The sequence below is a fragment of the Oncorhynchus mykiss genome, chromosome 10 (genome assembly GCF_057628025.1).
Source record: "Oncorhynchus mykiss isolate SJ-2025 chromosome 10, ASM5762802v1, whole genome shotgun sequence".
Classification (NCBI taxonomy): Eukaryota; Metazoa; Chordata; class Actinopteri; order Salmoniformes; family Salmonidae; genus Oncorhynchus; species Oncorhynchus mykiss.
In genome coordinates this window covers 74,124,185-74,151,903 of record NC_143031.1, presented here as the reverse complement: position 1 = coordinate 74,151,903, position 27,719 = coordinate 74,124,185, and the positions used below count along the sequence as shown (strand labels likewise).

The window sequence follows — 27,719 nt, the reverse complement described above, 5'->3', positions numbered from 1 at the left end:
TAGGATTTACGATTTTTAAAGACGAGTCCCCAAGCTTGTCTCAAATCACAACAGTGTTTACAATTATCATCTAGTTGACCACAGAAAGGCAGGCTATTGTTTAACATGTATTACATTGATTGGAAAGACTTGGGGAGTTTCAGTAAACAACCATTTGATTCATGCCTTCAGCTTGATACCAGCAGCATCCCATTGCTGGTTTGCCTCTGAAGCTAAGCAGGGATGGTTCCAGGATGGGAGACCAGGTGCTGCTGGCAGTGGTGATGTAAAGCCAGTAGAGTGCACCCCCCTCTGGTCTAAGGAGATCCCCAGGGCAGTAGAGGGGATATTGCCCTACGAATGGTGCTGTCTTTCGGGATGGGATGTTAAACGGGTGTTCAGACTCTCTGGGGTCATTAAAAATCCCATGGCACTTATCGTAAGAGTAGGCGTGTTCACCCCGGTGTCCTGGCTAAAATCCTAATCTGGCCCTCATACCCTCGTGGCCACCTAATCATCTCCCCAAATGGCATATATCACTCCTCACCTTTCTAGCTGCTGTTTGGTAAGCGTTCTGGCACAAAAAGGGTCACTGTGCATCACCTTGGAGGTGGATGAGGTGAGTTTCTCCCTTACTATGTAAAGCACTTTGAGTACCTCAGTTGGTAGAAAAGCACTATATAAATCCAATCAATTATTATTATTCAATTACATTAGCCTAATTTATTGTATGAGGACAGACACTAAATATATATTAATTCCATCACATCTCTATCATTTTCTTGTAGCCTATCAGTCTTATAGTACATCAATATTGTTGAGAAGCAAAAGGAAATTGGAATTCTTATGAGATCGATCTTTATTGAATTTCTTTCTTTGCTTGCTTATATTTCTGCGTGTTAACTATGGCTTTTAACTAGTTCTATGTATTGTAATTTACCCCAGGACGTTGCTGTAAATCACAATGTATTCTCAGTCAACTCACCTGGTTAAATAAATAATTAATACAATTCAAATAAATTACTGTACTGCACCAATGATTTTTAAAATCTTCACCTGTTATAAGTTATGGATTATCAGTCCACTCTGGACCAAGCATCAAGCCAGCTGAACTGAAAACACAACCACTACACACAGAGGGTAGTGTTCAATGTGGTAACTATCCAAACTAGAGGTCGACCGATTAATTGGAATGGCCGATTCATTAGGGCCGATTTCAAGTTTTCATAACAATTGGTAATCGGCATTTTTGCACACCGATCATGGCCGATTACATTGCACTCCACGAGGAGACTTTGTGGCAGGCTGACTACCTGTTATGCGAGTGCAGCAAGGAGCCAAGGTAAGGTGCTAGCTAGCATGAAAAGTATCTTATAAAAAAACTATAAATCTTAACATAATCCCTAGTTAACGACACATGGTTGATGATATTAATAGTTTATCTAGCTTGTCCTGCGTTGCATATAATCGATGCGGTGCCTGTTAATTTATCATTGAATCATAGCCTACTTCGCTAAACAGGTGATTTAACAAGCGCATTTGCGAAAAAAGCACTGTCATTGATTGCACCAATGTGTACCTAAACATAAACATCAACGCCTTTCTTAAAATCAATACACAAGTATATATTTTTAAACCTGCATATTTAGTTAATATTGCCTGCTAACATGAATTTATTTTAACTAGGGACATTGTGTCACTTCTCTTGCGTTCTGTGCAACAGAGTCAGGGTATATGCAGCAGTTTGGGCCACCTGGCTCGTTGCGAACTAATTTGCCAGAATTTTACGTAATTATGACATAACATTGAAGGTTGTGCAATGTAACAGCAATATTTAGACTTATGGATGCCACCCGTTAGATAAAATACAGAACGGTCCCGTATTTCACTGAAAGAATAAACGTTTTGTTTTAGAAATTATAGTTTCTGGATTGTACCATATTAATGACCTATGGGTCATATTTCTGTGTGTTATTATATTATAATTAAGTCTATGATTTGATAGAGCAGTCTGACTGAGCGGTGGTAGGCAGCAGCAGGCTTGTAAGCATTCTTTCAAACAGCCCTTTGCTTTAAGCATTGCGCTGTTTATGACTTCAAGCCTATCAACTCCCGAGATTAGGCTGGCAATACTAAAGTACCTATTACAACATCCAATAGTCAAAGGTATATGAAATACAAATGGTATAGAGAGAAATAGTCCTATAATAACTACAACCTAATACTTTTTACCTGGGAATATTGAAGACTCATGTTAAAAGGAACCACCAGCTTTCATATGTTCTCATGTTCTGAGCAAGGAACTTAAACGTTAGCTTTTTTACATGGCACATATTGCACTTTTACTTTCTTCTCCAACACCTTGTTTTTGCATTATTTAATCCAAATTGAACATGTCCATTATTTATAAGAGACTACATTTATTTTATTGAAATATTATATTAAGTTAAAATAAAAGTGTTCATTGTTCATTCAGTATTGTTGTAATTGTCATTATTTCATATATATATATATATATATATATATATATATATAAATCGTCCGATTCATCGGTATCAGCTTTTTTTGGCCTCCAATAATCGGTATCAGTATTGAAAAATCATTATTGGTCGACCTCTAATCCAAACTGTTAAAAACACATGGACCCAGTGTTCATATGAAAACTCCAGTAGTGTGGAGCCAGTCCCCTTACAACTAGAGAGGAGTTTTTCCTGGTCTGATCACATGGTGAGGAAAAACTACTGGCCCTACTTATCATTATGCCAGGTGGAGTAGTGTGAAGTTACCCCTAGAAGCTGATCTTCGGTCAGTTTAGTATATTTTTTTCCACTAATGCTTAAGGTTAGGATTGGGGAAGAGGAAGCTGATTCTAGATCTGTACCTAGGGGAAACTTCACCTTGGTACACTCAGGGCAGCACAATGTCCTGTGGCCTGCCGCCAGTGTGGACGAGGAGGTGCCTCTTCATGTGGCCGGACTGGGTGAAGCACTTCCCACAGTAGACACAGTGAAATGGTTTCTCTCCTGTGTGGACTCTCTCATGCATCTTCAGCTGGTGGCTGTGGGAGAAGCGCTTGGTGCAGTGGCTGCAGCCGTACGGTTTCTCCCCCGTATGGACCCGCATGTGCCTCCTTAGGTATGCCGGCTGAGGGAAGGGCTTTCCACAGAGGCTGCACCGGAGCTGCCTCTGGGTGGAGTGAGACATCAGCTGTTGCGGCTGCTTTTCTATGCCTTTCGATGAAGAAGTGGAGCCTCTGTTGAAATTTGGGAAGGGGGCTGGCTTCCCTCTTTGGGGAACCTGGTGGAGGGTAACCCTTGGGGATGAAAATCTGTTTCGGTTGGACAGTCCACTGAAATCTGGCAACTTGGACCTTGATCCTACAGTTGTCCCTTGCTCTGCATGTTGAGTGTCAGGGGGACACTTTGTCTGTCCAGACTCCATTCCCCCTCTTCCTCTGTTGTCCACAAGCTGCCTGCTTTCTGAACAGATGTCTCCAGATGCCACCTCTTGGCCAGTTATGCTCCATTCTGAACTCATATCTGCCTCCACTTTAATGGGAACTGAGTCCACCATCACCACATCAGGCACCCAGTCCAGAGAGCCTGAAGCAGACATGCAGACCCCAGAGTTACCAGGCACCCCTCTCCTCTCTGGATGTTCAGACAGCCTCTTGGAGTCTGGCCCTGCATTGTGAGGAGCATTCACAGTTGGGTTGTCAGTCTCTTGGTTCTCTGTCCAATGGGACAGGCTGTATTCTATAGGTTGATGGTCAGTTTCCCAGGTCACACCCTCAGCAACCTGATGGTCCTGTCTTGCTCTGCTGTATTGTGACGCTGGATGCTGGAACGTCTGGTTTTCAGGTTCTATATTGAGTGAGGTGTCTGGAGCTCTGTGTCTGTTGTCCTGCTGGTCCAGAAGGTCTGTGGGTTCAGTAGATGATGAAGAACCTGGTTCTGCTACAATGATCTTCTCACTGCTCTCACTGACTGGTTGGACAATCTCTGAAATGAGTCAACGTAAAGCACAGCATCAGCTTCCTGTAGTGGAGACGGATTCTTCTTTGCCTTATTTATTAGTTATTGGTAATGACTAAGAAGTTAATCAAATACTGCAATAAACATTGAAGGCTTTACTCAACATAAAGTGTAAATTGCATAGACTTGAACAATACCAAAAGTTTTCAGAAATCTAGTGTGTAATACCTTCGGTTATGCTGGTGTCAAGATTTTCCATTTTGATATGAGGTGCCTCTTGCATATCTGCCATCTGTGTTTTTGTATTCACCAGAAAATGTTTTATTATGAATATATCCTCACCAACATTTGAAATATGAAAACACAAATAATCAATTTGACCCTGTCTATGACAATTGACCTGCATGGCCCCATCCTGGTCTGTCGCTGTGCGTCCTGCGTCTCTCCGGTTGGTGACATCCTGCATACATTTGCCCCCTTCACTGTAGGCAAAACGATTTTCCACTGCACCAGAAAAGAGAACCCTTCATAAACGTTACATTACACGTCATTTTTAATATGTTAAAAATTAGTTTAAAAAAGACCTACAATATCCAAGTCTGCTTTTTGCCTTTTCTACGAAGCTCTCTCTCTCCCGGGCAACATGATCCGGGTCCACTCGCCTGTGAACTGTGCGTCGCAGGGCTCCAAATCTCTCTGCGCTCCGTCGAGAATTCTGGAATTTTGTCAAAACCAGCTTCCTCCGCAGGTTATCAATTTCTTTCTGGCTATGGGAAATTTCCAAACGTAAAGCAGCATGGCCATCATCTACAAGTTTGCAGATTTCGGCAACGGCTGCATTCGCCAAAACCTCAATGATGGAGGCTAGCTGAGCATGAAAGACAACGGTATTGGACATGCCCTTCCTTGGATTGGTACTATTTATATGTTAAACACTTGTATTATAGTCCTACTAGCTCATTTGCAATGCAGTGTTCAGTTAATGTCCTGAGACGTCACACCATAGATAAGCGGTATGTTTCGAACACATCTCTATTTCGTTTGTTTTTGTTCCGGAAACAAAAGGTTGTCGGCTACTTCCTCGATATTTTTCCAAAATAAAGGTTGCAACACACAATATTTATGTTAGTTTCAACATTGCCACCTACTGTATCGTAGCTGCTACTTAAAGGAATCAAATGTTTTACAAATCAGCCTTCTTTGACTTATAACAAAGCAGTGAATTAAATCAAACACACACATTTTCCTTCAACAATGATTATTTACTATTTAGTTCAAGTACAAAAATACACAATCATCATACAATATGACGTTCAAAGGAATTAATCAATGCCTTCAATAAAAGTAAATCGAAGAGTAGACTCAGGGTTAATACTTGTCTCCAAACTAACTGAAAAAACACACTGAGAATGTACTCTTAAGTAAACGCTTGCTAACAGTTTAAAGAGAAAAATATTTGAATATAGCATAAATAGCATAAATAGCTAATGGGACTGAGTGGATTGATAATGTATAAATTATGACGGCTGAAGATTTTAAACATCCCTATGAATTTGCTTCCATGTAAACATTTCACGGAAAGATTGTATTGGGCGCATGTGAGAAATAAAAATGTGATTCAATATGTTTTGGTGCAGTGGCAAACCAAAGAACGGTATTTAATCATTACAATTTAAATTTGCATCTCAACAATATATATGTACTATTAGACTGATCGGCTACAAGAAAATTATAGAGATGTGATGGATGGAATTAATATCTATTTAATGTCAGTCATACTGTTGTTATTGCTGTTTTTATCATGAAACATGGTTTACGCCAGAGAACCTGTAGTTTATTACATAGCTACAACATTGTTGTTATTGTGGAACACTCCTGTACAGTAGGTGGCGGTGTCCAACTTTCAACTCTACCATCCAGCAAAAGGAAACATAATCTCACCAGCTAAAAACAAAGCTAGCCAGCGATGTGTAGTTTCTGATATGATTCTCTTTATTTTAATAGCTAGCTAGATAACTGTAAATTATCATAACATAGAAAACATAAAAACTGTTTCGTTGAAAAGGGGCCAAAAGCGTCGGGGGACAATGTCGGGTTCCGTGGTCGAGTTCCAGGCGCAGATAGCCTCAATCATGGAGGTGTTAGCCAACGCGGCTGTAGCCGAAATCTGCAAAATTGTTGACGATGGCTATGCTGTTGTACATCTGGAGATTTCCCAAAGCCACAAGGACAACGACTTTCTCCGGAGGAAATTGAAATTGATGGAATTTCAGATCGCGAGGTTTCGGGCTGAGAGAATAAAGCTTTCAGAGGGGTCCGTCCACAATCGCTTCCATGGAATACGCCTCCTAAACAGACACAACCATCGAGAGAAGGCAATGACAGGTTGGTGGTGATGATGAATGTGACAGTGTGCAGATAGTCTAAATCGCTAAATCGTTGTTTGGTACTTTGTAAAACACCATTGATGGATGGGGTCAAATGAACCTCCCCCTTTATTTCCAGGACCTACTTGGCAAAGCAGAAACAGACTTTCCAACAGGAGTTTTGGGAACAGCAGCATTCAAAGAGACAGACAGCCCATAGACGTGGACCAAGAGGATGTCTCTCCATCAAAGCATATGGATGCTACAAGTGATGAGGTAAGTTCCAATTTTAACAGACGATTTTAGACTGTCACAGACTTATGTCTGTTTTAGTCTCAGACACCAGACACTTCCTTCCGCCTGGGGATGAGGTTATGCCTGAATAGACGTGTATATACCAGCACATTATAACTAGTGATGTAGTGGTAAAAAATAGGCAAGTAAAAAGTGATTGCCGTTTGCGGTGAGTAAAGTAACAGTCCCTATCCCTAAGGCATGTGTAACATACAGACGGTGGAGTTTACCCTCCACTACACCACTGATTATAACACAATAACAACAAGACAACTACTATGAATTTCACTAAATCCCATGTCATGCCCATATCTCCATTCAGTAGATAGTGTATGCTCCGTCTCACTCACTCATCTCTCCCACTTAACCCCATCAGCAGTCAGCAGAGACAGAGGAAGGGGAACCAGACCTGCTAATCATCAAAGATGAGGGGGAAGCAGATGACCAGGACTCTAGGATCAGCCACCCAGCTAGAACAGTGGAGGGCAGCAGAGAACTAACCACCCAACCGGCTGCAGCCACCACAGAGGACCCCGCCTTCCAGCTCAGTGGCCCTAGAGGCAACAACAACTACAACACCGCTATGGAGGTCAGTGGATCTGACGCCGTCCTCCTCCAATCAGAAACAGGGAATGTGAACCAGGGACCCCAGCAACACACAGGATTTGAATCCAGAGCAGAGAGACAGAGTTTGGACACTAAGTGTGACATGAACAGGGACCTCAATCTCCTAAGAGATTCTTTAAACCAGGTGTGGAGAGAGGTAGTAGCGACTGATGGTGGCGCCTCTGCTGCTCACACTAAAGTAATGGACCTAGGGAGTGGCCCAGTGGGCCCAGAAACACAGACTAGCTCAGACATAGAAATGAGAAGTGTAGGGCTAGAAAACCACAGGTTTTCCCCCAAGTCGTTCCATTCTTCATCAGAAAATGTGATAGTGATTGACTCTGTATCCAGTGGCGAGCAGGTAGATAGAGATTTAGAGTGGCGTCAGGTGGGTACAGCTACTACACAACAGGTCAATGGGACTGGAAATAGGCAGGGAGTGGGAGTGTTTGAGAGGAACGCACCAATGATTCGCCCCGTTCACCCCGAATCGATGAGAGACAACACTATGCAATTGGTTTCACCCGGATTCCGGCCCTCAGAGATAAATACAGGCATGCATCTTGACACAGGAAATGCAGGTGAGGCCAACAAAGATAGTTGGTGTTCGTTGGCAAGCTTCCATAGACACTCTGAAATACCAGGAAGAGGAGCTCAACAACCAGCTCATGCCTCACTTCCTTTCTGCCATTTTAGACCAAGCACCACAACTTCCTGTCACTCGAATAATCTTGCCACAGACATTACACCTGGCACCATAGAACGACCGTATGGTTGCCCAACATGCCATAAGAAGTTTGTCCACGAGAGTGACTTGCGGCGGCATGTGGCCATCCACACCAGAAAGCGATCATTCTCCTGCACCTTGTGTGAGAAGAGCTTTGTGTGCGCCAGCCATCTCCAAATGCACCTGAACGTCCACACTGGGGAGAAGCCCTTCAGTTGTGCACAGTGCGGGCGCAGGTTCTCCCACTCCAGCAATCTGAAAAGACATCAGAAGCTTCATCATTGAGACAAAGGCTGTGACCGTCATGGAGTTTTGGATGGTGGTAATTGATCAGCCTAATAACCTTGGTCACCATTATAACCGTTTGAATTGCAAAAGACAAACATTTTCTTCTTTCCTCCGCTCCTGAATTATTTCAGCAAGGAGCAACAAAGTTTCATCATGTTGGAGAGTCCATGTTACAGCAGAAACCATGGAGATCCTATTAAATTACTAGAGGGGCTATGTCATAAACACTCAAAAGTTCTAGAGTGGGGTGAAAATGTCAGCCATTTTAGACAGGGAAAAATCCAAACCAGTCTAATTGGAATGAATGGCAGTAGAGGCAGAGGTGATTCATAGATGCGGTAAAGAGGTCAGTGGAATGCAGACCGCGGGGAATAGAAGAAGGATGCCAGATTGGCGCAAGTTCAACAAATCTTAACTAACAAAGTGGATATTCACAAATCCGTCATGATTGTGCTTCTAGAGTGGAGCAGCAGTCTAAGGCACTGCTTCGCAGTGCTAGCTGTGTCACATCAGATTCTGGTTCGATCCCAGACCCATGAGGCAGGGGACATTTGGCCCAGGGTCTTCCGGGTTAGGGGACAGCCGGGTTGTCCTTTTCCCATCGCACTCTAGCGACTCCTGTGGCGGGCCATGCGCAATGCACCTCCACATTAGTGCGTCTGGCTTCCAGGTTAAGCGAGCAGTGTGACAAGAAGCAGTGTGGTTTGGCGGTGTCGTGTTTCGGAGCACACACGGCTCTCGACCTTCGCCTCTCCCTAGTCCATACAGGAGTTGCAGCGATGGGACAAGACTGTAACTACCAACTGGGGAGAATAAGGGGTAAAAAAATGAAATACAAATCCGTCATGATTGATGTATTGTAACAGGTCCACAATGTGGTTACTAAAGTCCCATTTGGATATATTTGGCTGTTTTCGCTGCATAACATTTCGAAGTAGTCCCTTTTCAGATTTAGAAGAAGTGACTGCTAAATGCTAACTCCCGTTCGAATAAACTGTTAGCATCGCTAGCACAGAGCAATCGTTGGTGGTAGTTTTTAACTGTAATGCAGTTGAATGATGAAGATAACATGAACATATATTGGGGTTGACATCCATACAACCATTATACTCTGATTTTTTACCTCAACATAGTGTGAAATACACACATAAACAATAGCCTAAATGTAGGCTAATTTAGCTGGGCGGCAACAAGGAGATTCAGGATCTTTCCTCTACGGCATCTTTCACCCACACGTTTCAATGGCATTCCCATTGTTTTGGTCGAATTCCATTGACCTCTACTGCATGTACTGTATTTCTCTGTTTTACTTATGCAGAACAATTCAAGTAAGGCATGTGATATCAGAGATTGTGTAATAGAATGATTGTTAACCTAAAATATTGGCATAAAATTATAAATACAGTTTATACAGGTTTTATACACATTTTCTGTATAAATAGTCTCTATATTATATCTAAACGGACCATAAATGTCTCACTGTTTGTTTTCTTTGAAAGCTGTGAGTGTTGTAATATGATACAATATCAGTACTTTTGCATTTACAACTTGTATAAGACCTATCTATCATCAACTGATGTCAGCCAGTGTATGGCTGTGGATTGACTGCACTGTTTGTATGGAATGTTGCCATATTGGCAGTTCATTTGAACAATTACTGGAAATCATTCAACCTAAACTGGCTGGCTAGCTAATAAATATACTGTGCAGATAATCTTCAATGTATTATTTTACACAATATCTTATCGCAGCACACTGGCTGACCATGGCTGACCAACTCACTGAACAAAATGGCTGACTTTAATACTGTTATAAGACCTTTCATGTCCATTCTTGTGTTCTAATTCCTAATTCTATGGCAGAAACGGACTCGGCCACACGAATGCCCGACCGTCCCGTTTTCTGTCAGCTGTTCGATCCGCAAAAAAAACGTTAATTGACATGTTTTTGCGGTTATGACGGTTCATTTACTTTTCATGACGGTCTTCATCCATAGCCATCGGTTACAGGGTTCTACGGTAATTGTGCCAGCCCAGGACACAGTAGCAAGAGATTCCTATGGGGAAAAAAGTATGGATTAGGTTTGTCAGTTAGGTTATAGCAATACACTATTTTTATGGTTTATTACATTTTCATGACGGTCTTCATCCATAGCCATCTGTTACAGGGTTGTACGGTAATTGTGCCATCCCAGGACACAGTAGCAAGAGATTCCTATGTAAAACAATCTATGGATAACCTTCATGTCAGTTAGGTTATAGCAATACATTATTTTTATTGTCATTTATTTATTTGTATTATTTTTTTGTATTTATATATATTTGTATTTTTTAAATATATATTTTTACTCTGCGTCGTTGGGAAGGGCTCGTAAGCAAATGTTTCATAGTAAAGGACAGGATTCAATCAGATCAAGCGTTAACCTGGCTGGTTAACCTGGCCGTGTTCAAGGTGGAACGATGTTGGAGTTGTAGCCGTCAAATCGGTGAGCAGCTGGTCTTGCTATCATTGTCACAAAGCCACATCCGCCCCACTTGCGTTAGAAGTTCGGAACGTGAAAGTGTAGGCTGTTAAACAAAATAATGAGGATTTCTATCAGCCTAATCAAGGTGTGGATTACATCTCACATTCCAGTGTTCCAACTTGTAAACTAGGCTGCATGGGATTTCTCTTAATCTAACTCTGTGCATCCAATGGCGATATACGCTTTAGGTATAATGCCAGGAGCTTCTTGTGGATTTGACAGCTCTTAACGCAGTTCTTCCTCCGACACGCCAAAATAACCACTATGTGGATGTCGGCTAAAGTGGATCTGATTTAATATATCCCAAATCTACACCCATTGTATTTGGCACATGTGACTTGAAAGTCCTGCCTACTTCCTGGATCATGTCCCTTGCTGTTTTTAAATGGGATTCAAGGGTATGAAATCAAATTCATATAAACGCTGTCTTTTAATATACACTCATTACCAAAAGTATGTGGACACCTGCTCGTCGAGCATCTCATTCCAAAATCATGGGCATTAATATTTAGTTGGTCCCCCCTTTGCTGCTATAACAGCCTCCACTCTTCTGGAAAGGCTTTCCATAAGATGTTGGAACATTGCTGCGGGGACTTGCTTTCATTTAGCCACAAGAGCATTAGTGAAGTCGGGCACTGATGTTGGGTGATTAGGCTTGGCTCGAAGTCGGCGTTCCAATTCATCCCAAAGGTGTTCGATGGGGTTGAGGTCAGGGCTCTTTGCAGGCCAGTCAAGTTCATCCATGCCGATCTCGACAAACTATTTCTGTATGGACGTCGCTTTGTGCATGGGGACATTGTCATGCTGAAACAGGAAAGGTCCTTCCCCAAACTGTTGCCACAAATTTGGAAACACAGAATCATCTAGAATCATAACAGCACTTGCAGTTGACCGGGGCAGCTCTAGCAGGGCATAAATTAAAACAAACTGATTTAAAATAGAAAAATGAAATAAAACATGTAAACATTTTTTACCCAATTGGTAGTTACAGACTCGGGAGAGGCAAAGGTCGTGAGCCGCCGTCCTCTGAAACACAACCCAACCAACCCAGCCGCACCAATGTGTTGGAGGAAACACCGTACACCAAACCCTCCCGTAATCCAGACGGTGCTGGGCCAATTGTGCGCTGCCCCATGGGTCTCCCGGTTGCAGCCGTCTGTGACAGAGCCTGGACTCTAACCCAGAATCTCTAGTGGCACAGCTAGCACTGCGATGCAGTGCCTTAGAACACTGCGCCACTCAGGAGGCCACTGATGAACCGATTTGTTGGAAAGGTGGCATCCTATTACGGTGCCACGTTGAAAGTCACTGAGCTCTTCAGTAAAGCCATTCTACTGCGAATGTTTGTCTCTGGAGATTACATGGCGGTGTCCTTGATTTTATACACCTGTCAGCAACGGGTGTGGCAGAAATAGCCAAATCCACTAATTTGAAGGGGTGTCCACATACTTTTGTATATATAGTGTATATGCACAATTATATTTGTATAAGTGGATTAAATTTACTGTTACCCAAAGTCTTTTAAAGATTTTTCCGCAAAATACAAGTATACCCTCCAGTTCTCCACTGATAAGAACACAATACATTTCACAAAATCGATTGTCATGTCCATATCAGTAGATAGTGTATGCTCCGTCTCACTCACTCATCTCTCCCACTTAACCCCATCAGCAGTCAGGAGAGACAGAGGAAGGGCAACCAGACCTGCTGATCATCAAGGTGGAGGGAGAAGCAGATGACCAGGACTCTAGGAACAGCCACCCAGACAGAACAGTGGAGGGCAGCAGAGAACTAACCACCCAACTTGCTGCAGCCACAACAGAGGACATCACCATCCAGTCCAGTGGCCCCAGAGGCAACAACAACTACATCCACACAGCTATGGAGGTCAGTGGATCTGATGTCGTCCTCCTCCAATCAGAAACAGGGAATGTGAACCAGGGACCTCAGCAGCACACAGGATTTGAACCCAGAGCAGAGAGACCGAGTCTGGACACAAAGTGTGACATGAACGGGGACTTCAATCTCCTAAGAGATTCTTTAAACCAGGTGTGGAGAGAGGCAGTAGCGACTAACGATGGCACCTCTGCTGCTCACACTAAAGTAATGGACCTAGGGAGTGGCCCAGTGGGCCTAGAAACACAGAATAGCTCAGACATAGAAATGAGAAGTGTAGGGTTAGAAAACCACAGGTTTTCCCCCAAGTCGTTCCATTCATCATCAGAACATGTGATAGTGATTGACTCTGTATCCAGTGGGCAGCAGGTAGATAGAGATTTTGAGTGGGGTCAGGTGGGTACAGCTACTAAACCACATATCAATGGGACTGGAAATAGGCAGGGAGTGGGAGTGTTTGAGGGGAATGCACCAACGATTCGCCCCGTACACCCCGATTCGATGAGAGACACTATGCAATTGGTTTCACCCAGCTTCCGGCACACAGAGAAAAATACAGGCATGCATTTTGGCATAGGAAATGCAGGTGAGGCCAACAAATTTAGTTGGCACTCGTTGGCAAGCCTCCATAGACACTCTGAAATACCAGGAAGAGGAACTCAAGAACCAGCTCATTCCTCATTTCCTGTTGGCCATTTTAGACCGAGCGCAACAACTTCCTCTCACTCCAGTAATCTCGCCACAGACGTTACACCTGGCACCGTAGAACGACCGTACGGTTGCCCAAGCTGCCATAAGACGTTTGTCCACAAGAGCGACTTGCAGCAGCACGTGGTCATCCACACCAGAAAGCGGGGATACGCCTGCACCTTGTGCGAGAAGAGCTTTGTGTCCCCTAGCAAGCTCCAAGTGCACCAGAACGTCCACACTGGGGAGAAGCCCTTCAGTTGTGCACAGTGCGGGCGCAGGTTCTCCCACTCTGGCAATCTGAAAAGACATCAGAAGCTTCATCATTGAGAACTGACATGGAACAAGAGATTCCTATTGAAAAAAAGCTGTTATAGCAATATCATGAGTTCAAACGTCATTGGTTCTAACATAGTCGTATGTCTGCAGGATGTTTGCCCTGGTCTCATACGTCTACAATACAATGTGGTTCATATTTACATTATCTACAAAGACTGTTACGTTTTCTTGGCTTCTTTAAGGCCAACAGCATCACTCACATTGACTGTTAAGGTTGATCATGGTTGTGTTCTTCTAATAATACTGTGTGCGTCACACTAAAGTTATAGCAGATACTGAAATTCCTCTGTGAGACTGAAAAAGTTATGTTCTTCTGTACCAATTTGACCAATGGCTGTTGCTGTTTATTCATTCATTCCTATAATTCCATCAATAAATAATATTTTCCAAATAATTCCATGGTGCTTATTTTCCCTATAGAGATTGATCTTAAATATACAGGTAACTCCCAAAAAAACACTTGAGTAAATGAGTGATACAAAGCATATTGAAAGCAGGTGCTACTACAACGGTGTGGTTCCTGATTTAATTAAGCTATTAACATGCCATCATGCTTAGGGTCCTGTATAAAAATGCTGGGCAGGCTATTATTTTGGCTACCATGGCTATGCTACCATAGGATGATAATGCCCCCATCCACAGGGCAGAAGTGGTCACTGAATGGTTTGATGACCATGAAAACGATATAAACCATATGCCTTGGCCGTCTCAGTCACCAGATCTCAACCCAATTGAGCACTTATGGAAGATTCTGGGGTGGCGCCTGAGAGAACATTTTTCACCACCATCAACAAAACGCCAAAATAATGGAATTTATCGTGGAAGAATAGTGCTCCAATAGAGTTCCAGACACTTGTAGAATCTATGCCAAGGTGCATTGAAGCTGTTCTGGATCGTGGCGGCCCAAAACCCTATTAAGACACTTTATGTTGGTGTTTCCTTTATTTTGGCAGTTACCTGAATATTGACCCTAAATATATACACTACCGGACAAAAGTTTTAGAACACCAACTCATTCAAGGATTCTTCTTTATTTTTACTATTTTCTACATTGTAGAATAATAGTGAAGACATCAAAACTATGAAATAATACACATGGAATCATGTAGTTTGACTGGTAGTGTATATTGATCATATAGACTGTAGATTAACCCTAAATATATATTGACCCTACCTATATATATTCTCACATTACATCCAAATGAAATCAGGCAGATCGAAGGAAAGGAATCCTAACCCCAATCCTAACTTTAATTTAGTTGGAAAAAAAATCTAAAACGGACCCGAGATCAGCTTCTAGGGGCAACTTCACACTACTCCACCTGGCGCAATGATTGACAAGGCCAGGATTTTTTCCCTGTGGTCAGACCAGTGAAAAACTCCTGACCATAGTTGTAAGTGGAATGACTCCACACTTCTGGGGTTTTCATATGAAAACTGGGTCTGTGTGTTTTTGAGTTTGATTGGATTCCACATTTAACACTACTCTCTGTGTGTAGTGGTTGTGTATTTAGGTCAACTAGCTTGATGCTTGGTCCAGAGTGTTTTAATAATGTGTGAGTTATTACAGGTGAACAGTCTAAACATCCTTATGAATTTATATTGATGCAGTGGTGAACCAAAGTACAGTAATTAAGAATTGAAATGTCCCTTTGCCTCTCAACAAGATATATTTACTGTTTACTATTTATAATAGAAATACCACAAATAGTGTAATGCTTTTTACAATTTTTAAATATTGTTTAAAGCAAATATCATGTTTATAATAGCTACAACATTGTTGTGGTGGAGCACTCCTGTACAGTAGGTGGCGCATATGATCACATGAAAGTGATGAGGAACAGGAAAAAAATCATCTCAACAGCAAGCTAACGTTACAAACAAAGCTAGCTAGCTATCGATGTTCAGTCTCTGATATTATTGTATTTGTTTGAATAGCTTGCTAGACAACTATATATCGTCATAATATAGAAAACATAAAGACTGTTTTTATATTGAAAAGGGGCCAAAAGCGTCGGGGGACAATGTCGGGTTCCGTGGTCGAGTTCCAGGCGCAGATAGCCTCAATCATGGAGGTGCTAGCCAACGCGGCTGTAACCGAAATCTGCAAAGTTGTTGACGATGGCTATGCGGTTGTACACATGGAGATGTCCCAAAGCCACAAGGAGAACGAATTTCTCCGGAGGAAAATGAAATTGATGGAACTTCAGATCGCGAGGTTTCGAGCTGAGAGAACAAAGTTGTCAGAGGGGTCCGTCCAAAATCGCTTTCATGGAATACGCCTCCTAAACAGACACAACCATCGAGAGACTGCAACGACAGGTTGGTGATGATGATGAATTTGACAGTGTGCACATAGACTAAATTACATGAATCTTCAATTGATCCCATCCATCAATTGTGTTTTACAAAGTTCAAAGCAAGCATAATACACTGCTCAAAAAAATAAAGGGAACACTTTAACAACACAATGTAACTCCAAGTCAATCACACTTCTGTGAAATCAAACTGTCCACTTAGGAAGCAACATTGATTGACAATAAATTTCACATGCTGTTGTGCAAATGGAATAGACAGCAGGTGGAAATTATAGGCAATTAGCAACACACCCCCAATAAAGGAGTGGTTCTGCAGGTGGGGACCACTTCTCAGTTCCTATGCTTCCTGGCTGATGTTTTGGTCACTTTTGAATGCTGGCGGTGCTTTCACTCTAGTGGTAGCATGAGACGGAGTCTACAACCCACACAAGTGGCTCAGGTAGTGCAGCTCATCCAGGACGGAACATCAATGCGAGCTATGGCAAGAAGGTTTGCTGTGTCTGTCAGCGTAGTGTCCAGAGCATGGAGGCGCTACCAGGAGACAGGCGAGTACATCAGGAGATGTGGAGGAGGCCGTAGGAGGGCAACAACCCAGCAGCAGGACCGCTACCTCCGCCTTTGTGCAAGGATGAGCACTGCCAGAGCCCTGCAAAATGACCTCCAGCAGGCCACAAATGTGCATGTGTCTGCTCAAACGGTCAGAAACAGACTCCAGGGTGGTATGAGGGCCCGATGTCCACAGGTGGGGGTTGTGCTTACAGCCCAACCCCGTGCAGGACGTTTTTCGTTTGCCAGAGAACACCAAGATTGGCAAATTCGCCACTGGCGCCCTGTGTTCTTCACAGATGAAAGCAGGTTCACACTGAGCACATGTGACAGACGTGACAGTCTGGAGACGCCGTGGAGAACGTTCTGCTGCCTGCAACATCCTCCAGCATGACCGGTTTGGCAGTGGGTCAGTCATGGTGTGGGGTGGCATTTCTTTGGGGGGCCGCACAGCCCTCCATGTGCTCGTCAGAGGTAGCCTGACTGCCATTAGGTACCGAGATGAGATCCTCAGACCCCTTGTGAGACCATATGCTGGTGCGGTTGGCCCTGGGTTCCTCCTAATGCAAGACAATGCTAGACCTCATGTGGCTGGAGTGTGTCAGCAGTTCCTGCAAGAGGAAGGCATTGATGCTATGGTCTGGCCCGCCCGTTCCCCAGACCTGAATCAAATTTAGCACATCTGGGACATCATGTCTCGCTCCATCCACCAACGCCACGATGCACCACAGACTGTCCAGGAGTTGGCGGATGCTTTAGTCCAGGTCTGGGAGGAGATCCCTCAGGAGACCATCCGCCACCTCATCAGGAGCATGCCCAGGCGTTGTAGGGAGGTCATACAGGCACGTGGAGGCCACACACACTACTGAGCCTCATTTTGACTTGTTTTAAGGACATTACATCAAAGTTGGATTAGCCTGTAGTGTGGTTTTCCACTTTAATTTTGAGTGTGACTCCAAATCCAGACCTCCACGGTTTGATAAATTGGATTTCCATTGATAATTTTTGTGTGATTTTGTTGTCAGCACATTCAACTATGTAAAGAAAAAAGTATTTAATAAGAATATTTCATTAATTCAGATCTAGGATGTGTTATTTTAGTGTTCCCTTTATTTTTTTGAGCAGTGAACATCCATGATTTATGTCATGTCAAAACATTTAGGGCCCAGCATGCTTACTTTGTACTGTCAACACAGCTAGGATCCCTCTAGCTCTATATACACATTACACACGTCATGAACGTATTATGCTTGTTTTGTTCTTTATAAAACACCATTGATGGATGGGGTCAAATGAACCTCTCCTTTATTTCCAGGACCTACTTGGCAAAGCAGAGCCAGACTTTCCAACAGGAGTTTTGGGAACAGCAGCATTCAAAGAGACAGACAGCCCATAGACGTGGACCAAGACGATGTCTCTCCATCAAAGCATATGGATGCTACAAGTGATGAGGTACAGTTGAAGTCGGAAGTTTACATACACTTATGTTGGAGTCATTAAAACTTGTTTTTCAACGACTCCACAAATTTCTTGTTAACAAACTATAGTTTTGGCAAGTCGGTTAGGACATCTATTTTGTGCATGACACAAGTCATTTTTCCAACAATTGTTTACAGATTATTTCACTTATAATTCACTGTATCACAATTCCAGTGGGGCAGAAGTTTACATACACTAAGTTGACTGTGCCTTTAAACAGCTTGGAAAATTAAAAAAATTGAGGTCATGGCTTTAGAAGCTTCTGATAGGCTAATTGACATCATTTGAGTCAATTGGAGGTGTACCTGGCCTACCTTCAAACTCAGTGCCTCTTTGCTTGACATCATGGGAAAATCGAAAGAAATCAGCCAAGACCTCAGAACATTTTTGTAGACCTCCACAAGTCTGGTTCATCCTTGGGAGCAATTTCTAAATGCCTGAAGGTACCACGTTCATCTGTACAAACAATAGTATGCAAGTATAAACACCATGGGACCATGCAGCCGTCATACCACTCAGGAAGGAGACGCGTTCTGTCTCCTAGAGATGAACGTACTTTGGTGTGAAAAGTGCAACTGCACATTGGACAAAGATCATACTTTTTGGAGAAATAATCTCTGGTCTGATGTAACAAAAATAGAACTGTTTGGCCATAATGACCATCGTTATGTTTGGAGGAGAAAAAAGGGGGAGGCTTGCCAACCAAAGAACACCATCCCAACCGTGAAGCACAGGGTGGCAGCAGCATGTTGTGGGGGTGCTTTGCTGCAGGAGGGACTGGTGCACTTCACAAAATAGATGGCTTCATGAGGAGGGGAAATTATGTGGATATATTGAACAACTCAAGACATCAGTCGGGAATTTAACCTGTTTTGGAGACTGGTTAATGTTTGTAATTTTGGATGACTGATGTGCCCAAAGTAAACCTTAACATTCTTAAAATTAAGTGGTGATCTGAATTTTTACTTGGATTAAATGTCAGGAATTGTGAAACTGAGGTTAAATGTATTTGGCTAAGGTGTATGTGAACTTCCGATGTATGTGAAGTCCCAATTTTAACAGACGATTTCAAACGGTCACAGACTTGTCTGTTTTAGTCTCGCACACCAGACACTTCCGCCTGGGGATGAGGTTATGTCTGAATAGACGTGTATATACCAGCACATTATAACTAGTGATGTAGTGGTAAAAATAGGTGGGTAAACTCTTATCACCTATACTTTCAATGCATTTTTGCACCAAAGGTTTGTAAACGCATGTGTAAAATACAGAAGTTGGAGTTTACCCTCCACTACACCACTGATTATAACACAATAACAACAAGACAACTACTATGAATTTCACTAAATCCCATGTCATGCCCATATCTCCATTCAGTAGATAGTGTATGCTCTGTCTCACTCACTCATCTCTCCCACTTAACCCCATCAGCAGTCAGCAGAGACAGAGGAAGGGCAACCAGACCTGCTGATCATCAAGGTGGAGGGAGAAGCTGATGACCAGGACTCTAGGATCAGCCACCCAGCTAGAACAGTGGAGGGCAGCAGAGAACTAACCACCCAACCGGCTGCAGCCACCACAGAGGACTTCGCCTTCGCCAGAGGCAACAACAACTACAACACCGCTATGGAGGTCAGTGGATCTGATGCCGTCCTCCTCCAATCAGAAACAGGGACTGTGAACCAGGGACCCCAGCAACACACGGAATTTGAACTCCATAGCAGAGAGACATAGTCTGGACACAAAGTGTGACATGAACAGGGACCTCAATCTCCTCATCAGCATGCTTCAGTTCAGCTGGTGCCTAGCCGAACCGAACGAGTGTGCTTGCATACTCCCTTAAAAGACCTTCGCTTAAAAAACAAGAAAAATGCGGCAATTGTACTGTTTGTCCATTTATAAACACCGTAGCCAGCCTATACCTCCTCAAAATGGTCTGAATGAAACTAAGATAACTCAAGAAATCTTCATTTCAATTTGCAATTTTACATCTAACTAAAATGTTTGGTGCAGTAGTTTTAAATGAAAAAATGTGCATGAAAACGTGTCGTCTCTCTTGAATGACAACAATTACTTTATTGAAGAATCCCTATTGTTGACCAATCACCAACGTAGGGGCGTAGACTTCCGCTCAAACGGCTGAAAAAAAACCTCACCGAAGTCCAAAACGGACAAAATTGTCACATAATGTTGTCCTAATATATGCATGATCTCAACCGAACTGTTTTCGACTGGGAAGCATGCAGACGCCTTAGGAGACTCTTTAAATACAGCCACCCATCTTGACACAAGAAATGTAGGCGAGGCCAACAAAGCTAGTTATTAAGCCTCCATTGACACTCTGAAATACCAGGAAGAGGAGCTCAACAACTAGCTCATACCTCACTTCCTGTCAGCCATTTTAGACCAAGCTCCACAACTTCCTCTTACTCAAGTAATCTTGCCACAGATATTAGACCTGGCAATGTAGAACGACCTTAAGGTTGCCCGAACTGCCATAGGAAGTTTGTCCAAGAGTGACTTGCGGCGGCATGTGGCCATCCACACCAGAAAGCGATCATTCTCCTGCACGTTGTGTGAGAAGAGCTTTGTGTGCGCCAGCCATCTCCAAAATGCACCAGAATGTCCACAGTTGTGGAGAAGCCCTTCAGTTGTGCACATTTTGGGCGCAGGTTCTCCCACTCCAGCAATCTGAAAAGACATCAGAAGCTTCATCATTGAGAACTGACACAGATAGGGCTGTGACTGTCAAGGAATTTTGGATGACGGTAATTGGTTATAACTGTTTGAATTGTAAAATACTCACATTTTCTCCTCAGCTCCTGACTTGTTTCAGCAAGGAGCAACAAAGTTTCATCACTTCAGAGAGACCATGTTACAGCAGAAACCATAGAGATCCTATTAAATTACTAGAGGGGCTATGTCATAAACACTCAGTTCTAGAATGGAGTGAGAATGGCAGCCATTGTGGTCAGGGAGAAATCCAATCCGGTCTAATTGGAACGGATGGCAGTAGAGGCAGAGGTGATGCATTTTCTGCTTTTATGAATTATAAAAGTAAGACGTGATATATCAGAAATATAATGATTGTTAACCTAAAATATTGTCATGAAATTATAAATACAGTTTATACAGGTTTTATACACATTTTCTGTATAAATAGTCTCTAAAATATATATAAACAGACCATAAATGTCTCACGGTTTGTTTTCTTGGAAAGCTGTGAGTGTTGTAATATGATACAATATCAGTACTTATTGCATTTACAACTTGTATAAGACCTATCTATCATCAGCTGTTTTCAGCCAGTGTATGGCTGTGGATTGACTGCACTGTTTGTATGGAATGTTGGCATATTGGCAGTTCATTTGAACAATTATTGGATATCATTCAACTTAAACTGGCTGGCTAGCTAATAAATATCGCAGCACACTGGCTGACCGTGGTTGACAAACTCCCTGAACAAAATGGCTGACCTTTTATACTGTTATAAGACCTTTCATGTCCATTCTTGTGTTCTAATTCCTAATTATATGGCAGAAACGGACTCAACTACACAAATACCCGGCCTTCCCATTTTCAGTCAGCTGTTGCTTCCCCCCAAAAATATCATTATTGTATACAGTACCAGTCAAAAGTTTGGACAGATCTTCTCATTCAAGGGTTTTTCTTTATTTTACTATTTTCTACATTGTAGAATAATAGTGTAGACATCAAAACTATGAAATAATACACATGGAATCATGTAGTAATCAACGTGTTCAACAAATCAAAATATGTTATTTGAGATTCTTCAAAGTAGCCACCTTGATGACAGCTGTGCACACTTGTCATTCTCTCAAACAGCTTCACATGGAATGCTTTTTCAACAGTCTTGAAGGAGTTCCCACATATGCTGAACACTTGTTGGCTGCTTTCCCTTCACTCTGCAGTCCAACTCACCCCAAACCATCTTTATTGGGTTGAGGTCAGGTGATTGTGGGGGCCAGGTCATCTGATTCAGCACTCCATCACTCTCCTTCTTGGTCAAATGTCCCTTACACAGCCTGGAGGTTTGTTAGGTCATTGTCCTGTTGAAAAACAAATGATAGTCCCACTAAGCGCAAGCCAGATGGGATGGCGTATAGCTGCAAAATGCTGTGGTAGCCATGCTGGTTAAGTGTGCTTTGAATTCTAAATAAATCACAGACTGTGTCACCAGCAAAGCACCATCACACCACCTCCTCCATGCTTCACTGTGGGAACCACACATGCGGAGATCATAAAATTTGGACTCATCGGACCAAAGGACAGATTTCCATCCGTCTAATTTCCATTGCTCATGTTTCTCGTCCAAGCAAGAGTCGTCTTATTATTGGTGTCCTTTAGTAGTGGTTTCTTTGCAGAAATTCGACCATGAAGGTCTGATTCACGCAGTCTCCTCTGAACAGTTGATGTTGAGATGTCTGTTACTTGAACTCTGAAGCATTTCTGAGGCTAGTAACTCTAACGAACTTCTCCTCTGCAGCAGAGGTACCTCTGGGTCTTCCTTTGCTGTGGCGTTCCATTTTTGCGACTGCACTTTCAAAGTTCTTGACATTTTCCTGATTGACTGACCTTCATGTCTTAAAGTAATGATGGACTGTCGTTTCTCTTTGCTTATTGGAGCTGTTCTTGCCATAATACGGACTTGGTCTTTTACCAAATAGGGCTATCTTCTGTATACCACCACAATGATTGGCTCAAACGCATTAAGAAGGAAAGAAATTCCACAAATGAACCTTTAACAAGGCACACCTGTCAATTGAAATGCATTCCAGGTGACTACCTCATGAGAGAGAGAGAGAGTGCCAAGAGTGTGCAAAGCTGTCATCAAGGCAAAGGTTGGCTACTTTTGATAAATATCAGATCTCAAATATATTTTGATTTGGTAAAAAAAAAAAAAATACCACATGATTCCATAGGTGTTAGTTCATACTTTTGATGTCTTCACTATTATTCTACAATGTAGAAAATAGTAAAAAATAAAGAAAAGCCCTTGAATGAGTGGGTTTGTCCAAACTTTTGACTGGTACTGTATAAAAACGGTTATGACGGTCTTCATCCATAGCCATCGGTTACAGGGTTCTACGGTAATTGTGCCAGCCCTAGACACAGTAGCAAGAGATTCCTATGGGGAAAAAAGTATGGATTAGGTTTGTCAGTTAGGTTATAGCAATACACTATTTTTATTATTTGTTTTGTATTTACATTATTATTATTATTATTTTAAATTCTTCATCATTGGGAAGGGCTCGTAAGTAAGCATTTCAAGGTGACGTCTTCACCCGTTGTATTCGACGCATGTGACAAATAAGACTGCTTTGAAAGTACTGCCTACTTCCTGGATCATGTCCCTCGCTGCTTTTGAATGGGATTCAAGAGTTATATAATCAAATTCATGAAAACGCGTTCATTTAAGATATATCTTAAGTTATAAACTGGATGGTTCGAGCCCTGAATGCTGATTGGCTGACAGCCTTGGTATATGAATTTGTATACCACGGGTATGACAAAACATATTTATTTTTACTGCTCTAGTTGGTAACTTATAATAGCAATAACGCACCTCAGGGGTTTGTGATGTATGGCTAAGGGCTGTGTCCAGGCACTCTGCATTGCGTCTTGGTAAGAACAGCCATTAGCCGTGGTATATTGGCCACATACCACACCCCCTCAGGGCTTATTGCTTAATTATATTGGTATTAGTCGATTAATTTACTTCTAGCCAATGTATTTTATGATGGTTTAAGCAAAATACAGAAGGTGGAGTTTACCCTCCACTACTCCACAGATTATAACACAATAACAACAAGACAACTACTATGAATTTCACTAAATCCCATGTCATGCCCATATCTCCATTCAGTAGATAGTGTATGCTCTGTCTCACTCACTCATCTCTCCCACTTAACCCCATCAGCAGTCAGCAGAGACAGAGGAAGGGGAACCAGACCTGCTGATCATCAAGGATGAGGGGGAAGCAGATGACCAGGACTCTAGGATCAGCCACCCAGCTAGAACAGTGGAGGGCAGCAGAGAACTAACCACCCAACCGGCTGCAGCCACCACAGAGGACTGCGCCTTCCAGCCCAGAGGCAACATCTACAACAACAACTACAACAACACCGCTATGGAGGTCAGTGGATCTGACGCCATCCTCCTCCAATCAGAAACAGGGACTGTGAACCAGGGACCCCAACAGCACACAGGATTTGAACCCAAAGCAGAGAGACAGAGTCTGGACACAAAGTGTGACATGAACGGGGACCTCAATCTCCTAAGAGATTCTTTAAACCAGGTGTGGAGAGAGGTAGTAGTGAATGATGATGGCGCCTCAGCTGCTCACACTAAAGTAATGGACCTAGGGAGTGGCCCAGTGGGCCCAGAAACACAGACTAGCTCAGACATAGAAATGAGAAGTGTAGGGTTAGAAAACCACAGGTTTTCCCCCAAGTCATTCCATTCTTCATCAGAACATGTGATAGTGATTGACTCTGTGTCCACTGGCCAGCAGGTAGATAGAGGTTTCGAGTGGGGTCAGGTGGCTACAACTACTACACCACAGGACAATGGGACTGGAAATAAACAGGGAGTGGGAGGGTTTAACAGAAATGCACCAATGATTCACCCCAAATCGATGAGAGACAACACAACGCTTTTGGTAGCACCTGGTTTCCATCCTACAGAGAAAAATACAGGCATTCATCTTGACACAGGAAATGCAAGTGAGGCCAACAAAGATAGTTGGTCTTCATTGGCAAGCTTCCATAGACACTCTGAAATACCAGGAAGAGGAGTTCAACAACCAGTTCCTGCCTCACTTCCTGACGGCTATTTTAGACCAAGCGCCACAACTTTCTCTCACTCCAGTAATTTCGCCTCACACTTTAGACCTGGCACCATAGAACGACCGTACGGTTGCCCGAGCTGCCATAAAAAGTTTATCCACGAGAGCGACTTACAGCATCACATGACCATCCACACCAGGAAGCGGGCGTTCGCCTGCATGTTGTGTGAGAAGAGCTTTGTGTCCCCCAGCAAGCTCCAAGTGCACCAGAACGTCCACACTGGGGAGAAGCCCTTCAGTTGTGCACAGTGCGGGCGCAGGTTCTCCCACTCCAGCAATCTGAATAGACATCAGAAGCTTCATCATTGAGAAGCGACACAGAATCAAGAGATTCTATGTAAAAAATAAAAAAAAAGCTATGGATTAGCATTATGTCAGTTCGTTTTATAGCAACACGCTGTGAAAGTCCTGCCTACTTCCTGGATCATGTACCTTGCTTTTTTTTATGGGATTCAAGAGTAAATAATCAAATTCGTGAAAACGCTGTCATTTGATATACATTTGGGTCCAAAAGTATTTGGACAGTGACACATTTTGTTGTTGTTTTGGCTCTGTACTCCAGCACTTTGGTCATATTTCTGATTTTTATGCCGAAAACACTCACTCATCATTATTCACGATTTCATTCATGATTATCTGCAATCATGGTAGCATCCATATTAATGTGGACGTGTTTAGAAACACATTCTATTCTTATTTACAATAAAAGTGACTCCAGGGGCCTGTTGCACAAAACTAGGATAAGGGATTAAGCCAGGATATCTTGGTGATCCTGGCTCAATTGATCCGTAATCCGGTTGCACTAAAGATGGATAGGGGGCAGGAGGATATGTTATGGTATAAATTACCATGGAGATTTATTCTGTGGAGCTAGCCTGCTCCAGACCAGGCTAAATTCCAGGATCTATTTAATCTCATCCCTAATGTCAGTCAGCAGTCACCACAAATGGAAACCAATAGTTATTTCACTGCTCACTATACATTGTTATCACATATAACTAGACCCACTGTTATTTAAACGTTTGTGATCATTAATTTCAATGATTTTGGATAAAAAATGATTTTTAGATGATGTTGCTATCATTAGATAATTTACAGTTTCCCATAGACTATAAGGCTATATATAAAATGCTAGAATATTAGGGCCACAGAGGGGAAAAAAACACAAGTCATAATATTGTAACCAGTTGTTTTAAAGGAGGACAGTTGTTAAAATGACAGATGTGGGGCATTTCGTGAAATTGTACTTCAGTATGGTTTCATAAACAAAGACATGCTGATGTGCCAGAATATTAAGTATCACATTGTCATAAGTATCAAAACTGTAAAAACAATATGTAGCTTTTCTGCAGAAAGAACCAGCCTCATAAATTTATGACTTTATCCTTTTTCTTCAGTGTGGCCCTAGTACTCTGTCATATAAACAAATACACATTCCATATGAATATAAAAACACAATGTGTAACATTATGTTCCTTTATTGAATAAGGACAAAACAAAGCAGGTAAACCATCAGCTCCTTTCAAAACTGAAGTCACAGTGACTCTACAAGATGGAAAGCACAGAATCTAAGCATATTATACAAAATGATACATATACAGACCTTTGAATGTGTATAACACACCCTGCATGTCTGCACACTAAAATAAATGCAGGACAAATCCATACACATCAACTGAACAGACAAATGAATGGATGCAGTAGCCTCCCTGCAGCCTTGTATTACACACAGTATACCGCACAAACATCATAAGAGGCCAAATTCGTCAAAAAACTAACCCAAAAAAACCCCAATTCCTCTGCCACCGCAGGACATATTTAACCAAAATTGAAAGCACACATACTAACTAAAATAATTCAACACATATTGGTCCCTCAGCAGCCGACCACTGTCGTCATCAGGGAAGATTGCCGGATTGTCCCAGTCCATGGCTGGTGGCACTCTGGGGGCCCTCTCCTTCCTCAGGCAGGCCACATTGTGGAGGACAGCACAAGCCACAGTAATATCACATGCCCTAACAGGGCTGACCCTTAATTTGTGAAGGCAGTGAAAGCGTGCCTTCAGGAGGCCAAAGGTCATTTCAACTCTGGCCCTGGTCCTGGCATGGGCATGGTTGTAGGCCTGCTGTGCTTCCTGGGGGTCTGTGAAAAGTGTCAGGAGAAAAGGCTGGCAGCCATACCCCCTGTCTCCCAGCAACACACCAGAGAATTCACCTGTCAACACAAAATCTCATCATTACTACCTCATAAACACAGTGATATTCTTGACACAGCCATGATGGTTATAAATAGGGGTTGTGTGGCTTACCTTGTGATAGGCACTGATAGATTTCAGAGGCCCGAAAGATTCTGGAGTCATGGACTGAGCCAGGCCATTTTGCCACAACATTGCTGATCACACAGTCAGCATTGCAGACCATCTGAAATCATAAGATGAGGAATATTACACCAATCAATGCACATCACTGGCAATGCAGAGTGTTCGTCAATGGACAATATCAAAAAGTTATGTTCACCTGAACATTAATGCTGTGAAAGGATTTCCTATTCACAAAATCGGCCTCATGGGCACCTGAGGGGGCTTTTATCCTTATGTGTGTGCAGTCCACTGCACCAATGACATTGGGGAAACCTGTCACACAAAGTAATGAGTATCCTACTATGTGTTAACAGTTGTCCTGTAATTTGTAGATCCTCTTACCTGCAATCCTATAGAACTCCTCTTTGATGTCACAGAGTCTTCTGTGGCCAGGGAAGGAGATGAAGACATCTGCTAATGCTTTGATAGCCAGACACACACTCCTTATTGTGCGGCAAATTGTGGCCTT

The 27,719-nt window shown here is 42.6% G+C and overlaps 2 protein-coding genes across 7 annotated transcripts; one reads left to right on the top strand and one right to left on the bottom strand.

The window, feature by feature from the left end:
• Positions 1 to 820: 820 nt before the first annotated feature.
• On the bottom strand, positions 821 to 5,024 carry LOC110534805 (uncharacterized). Its single transcript, XM_036933910.2, has 4 exons — positions 4,542 to 5,024; positions 4,354 to 4,457; positions 4,182 to 4,245; positions 821 to 3,980 (listed from the first exon to the last, which is right to left on the bottom strand). Exons 1-4 carry the CDS (start codon positions 4,849 to 4,851, stop codon positions 2,887 to 2,889), a joined length of 1,572 nt encoding a protein of 523 aa, XP_036789805.2. The 5' UTR covers positions 4,852 to 5,024; the 3' UTR covers positions 821 to 2,886.
• LOC110534752 (uncharacterized) lies at positions 4,996 to 25,372 on the top strand. 6 transcript variants are annotated; one of them, XM_090187877.1, is made up of 4 exons: positions 4,996 to 6,338; positions 6,459 to 6,595; positions 6,990 to 7,202; positions 12,430 to 14,071. In XM_090187877.1, the coding sequence occupies exons 1-4, from the start codon at positions 6,041 to 6,043 to the stop codon at positions 13,669 to 13,671; spliced, it is 1,890 nt and encodes a 629-aa protein (XP_090044003.1). In that variant the 5' UTR covers positions 4,996 to 6,040; the 3' UTR covers positions 13,672 to 14,071. The 6 variants fall into 6 exon arrangements, 5 of the variants coding, with proteins under 5 accessions (XP_090044003.1, XP_090044005.1, XP_090044006.1 ...); XM_090187879.1 differs by lacking the exons at positions 6,459 to 6,595; positions 6,990 to 7,202; positions 12,430 to 14,071 and adding exons at positions 17,860 to 17,996; positions 19,455 to 19,655; positions 23,965 to 25,372 and having other exon boundaries at positions 5,884 to 6,338; XR_016483937.1 differs by lacking the exons at positions 4,996 to 6,338; positions 6,459 to 6,595; positions 6,990 to 7,202 and adding exons at positions 17,860 to 17,996; positions 19,455 to 20,791; positions 23,965 to 25,372 and having other exon boundaries at positions 13,048 to 16,002.
• The last annotated feature ends 2,347 nt before the right edge of the window (positions 25,373 to 27,719 follow it).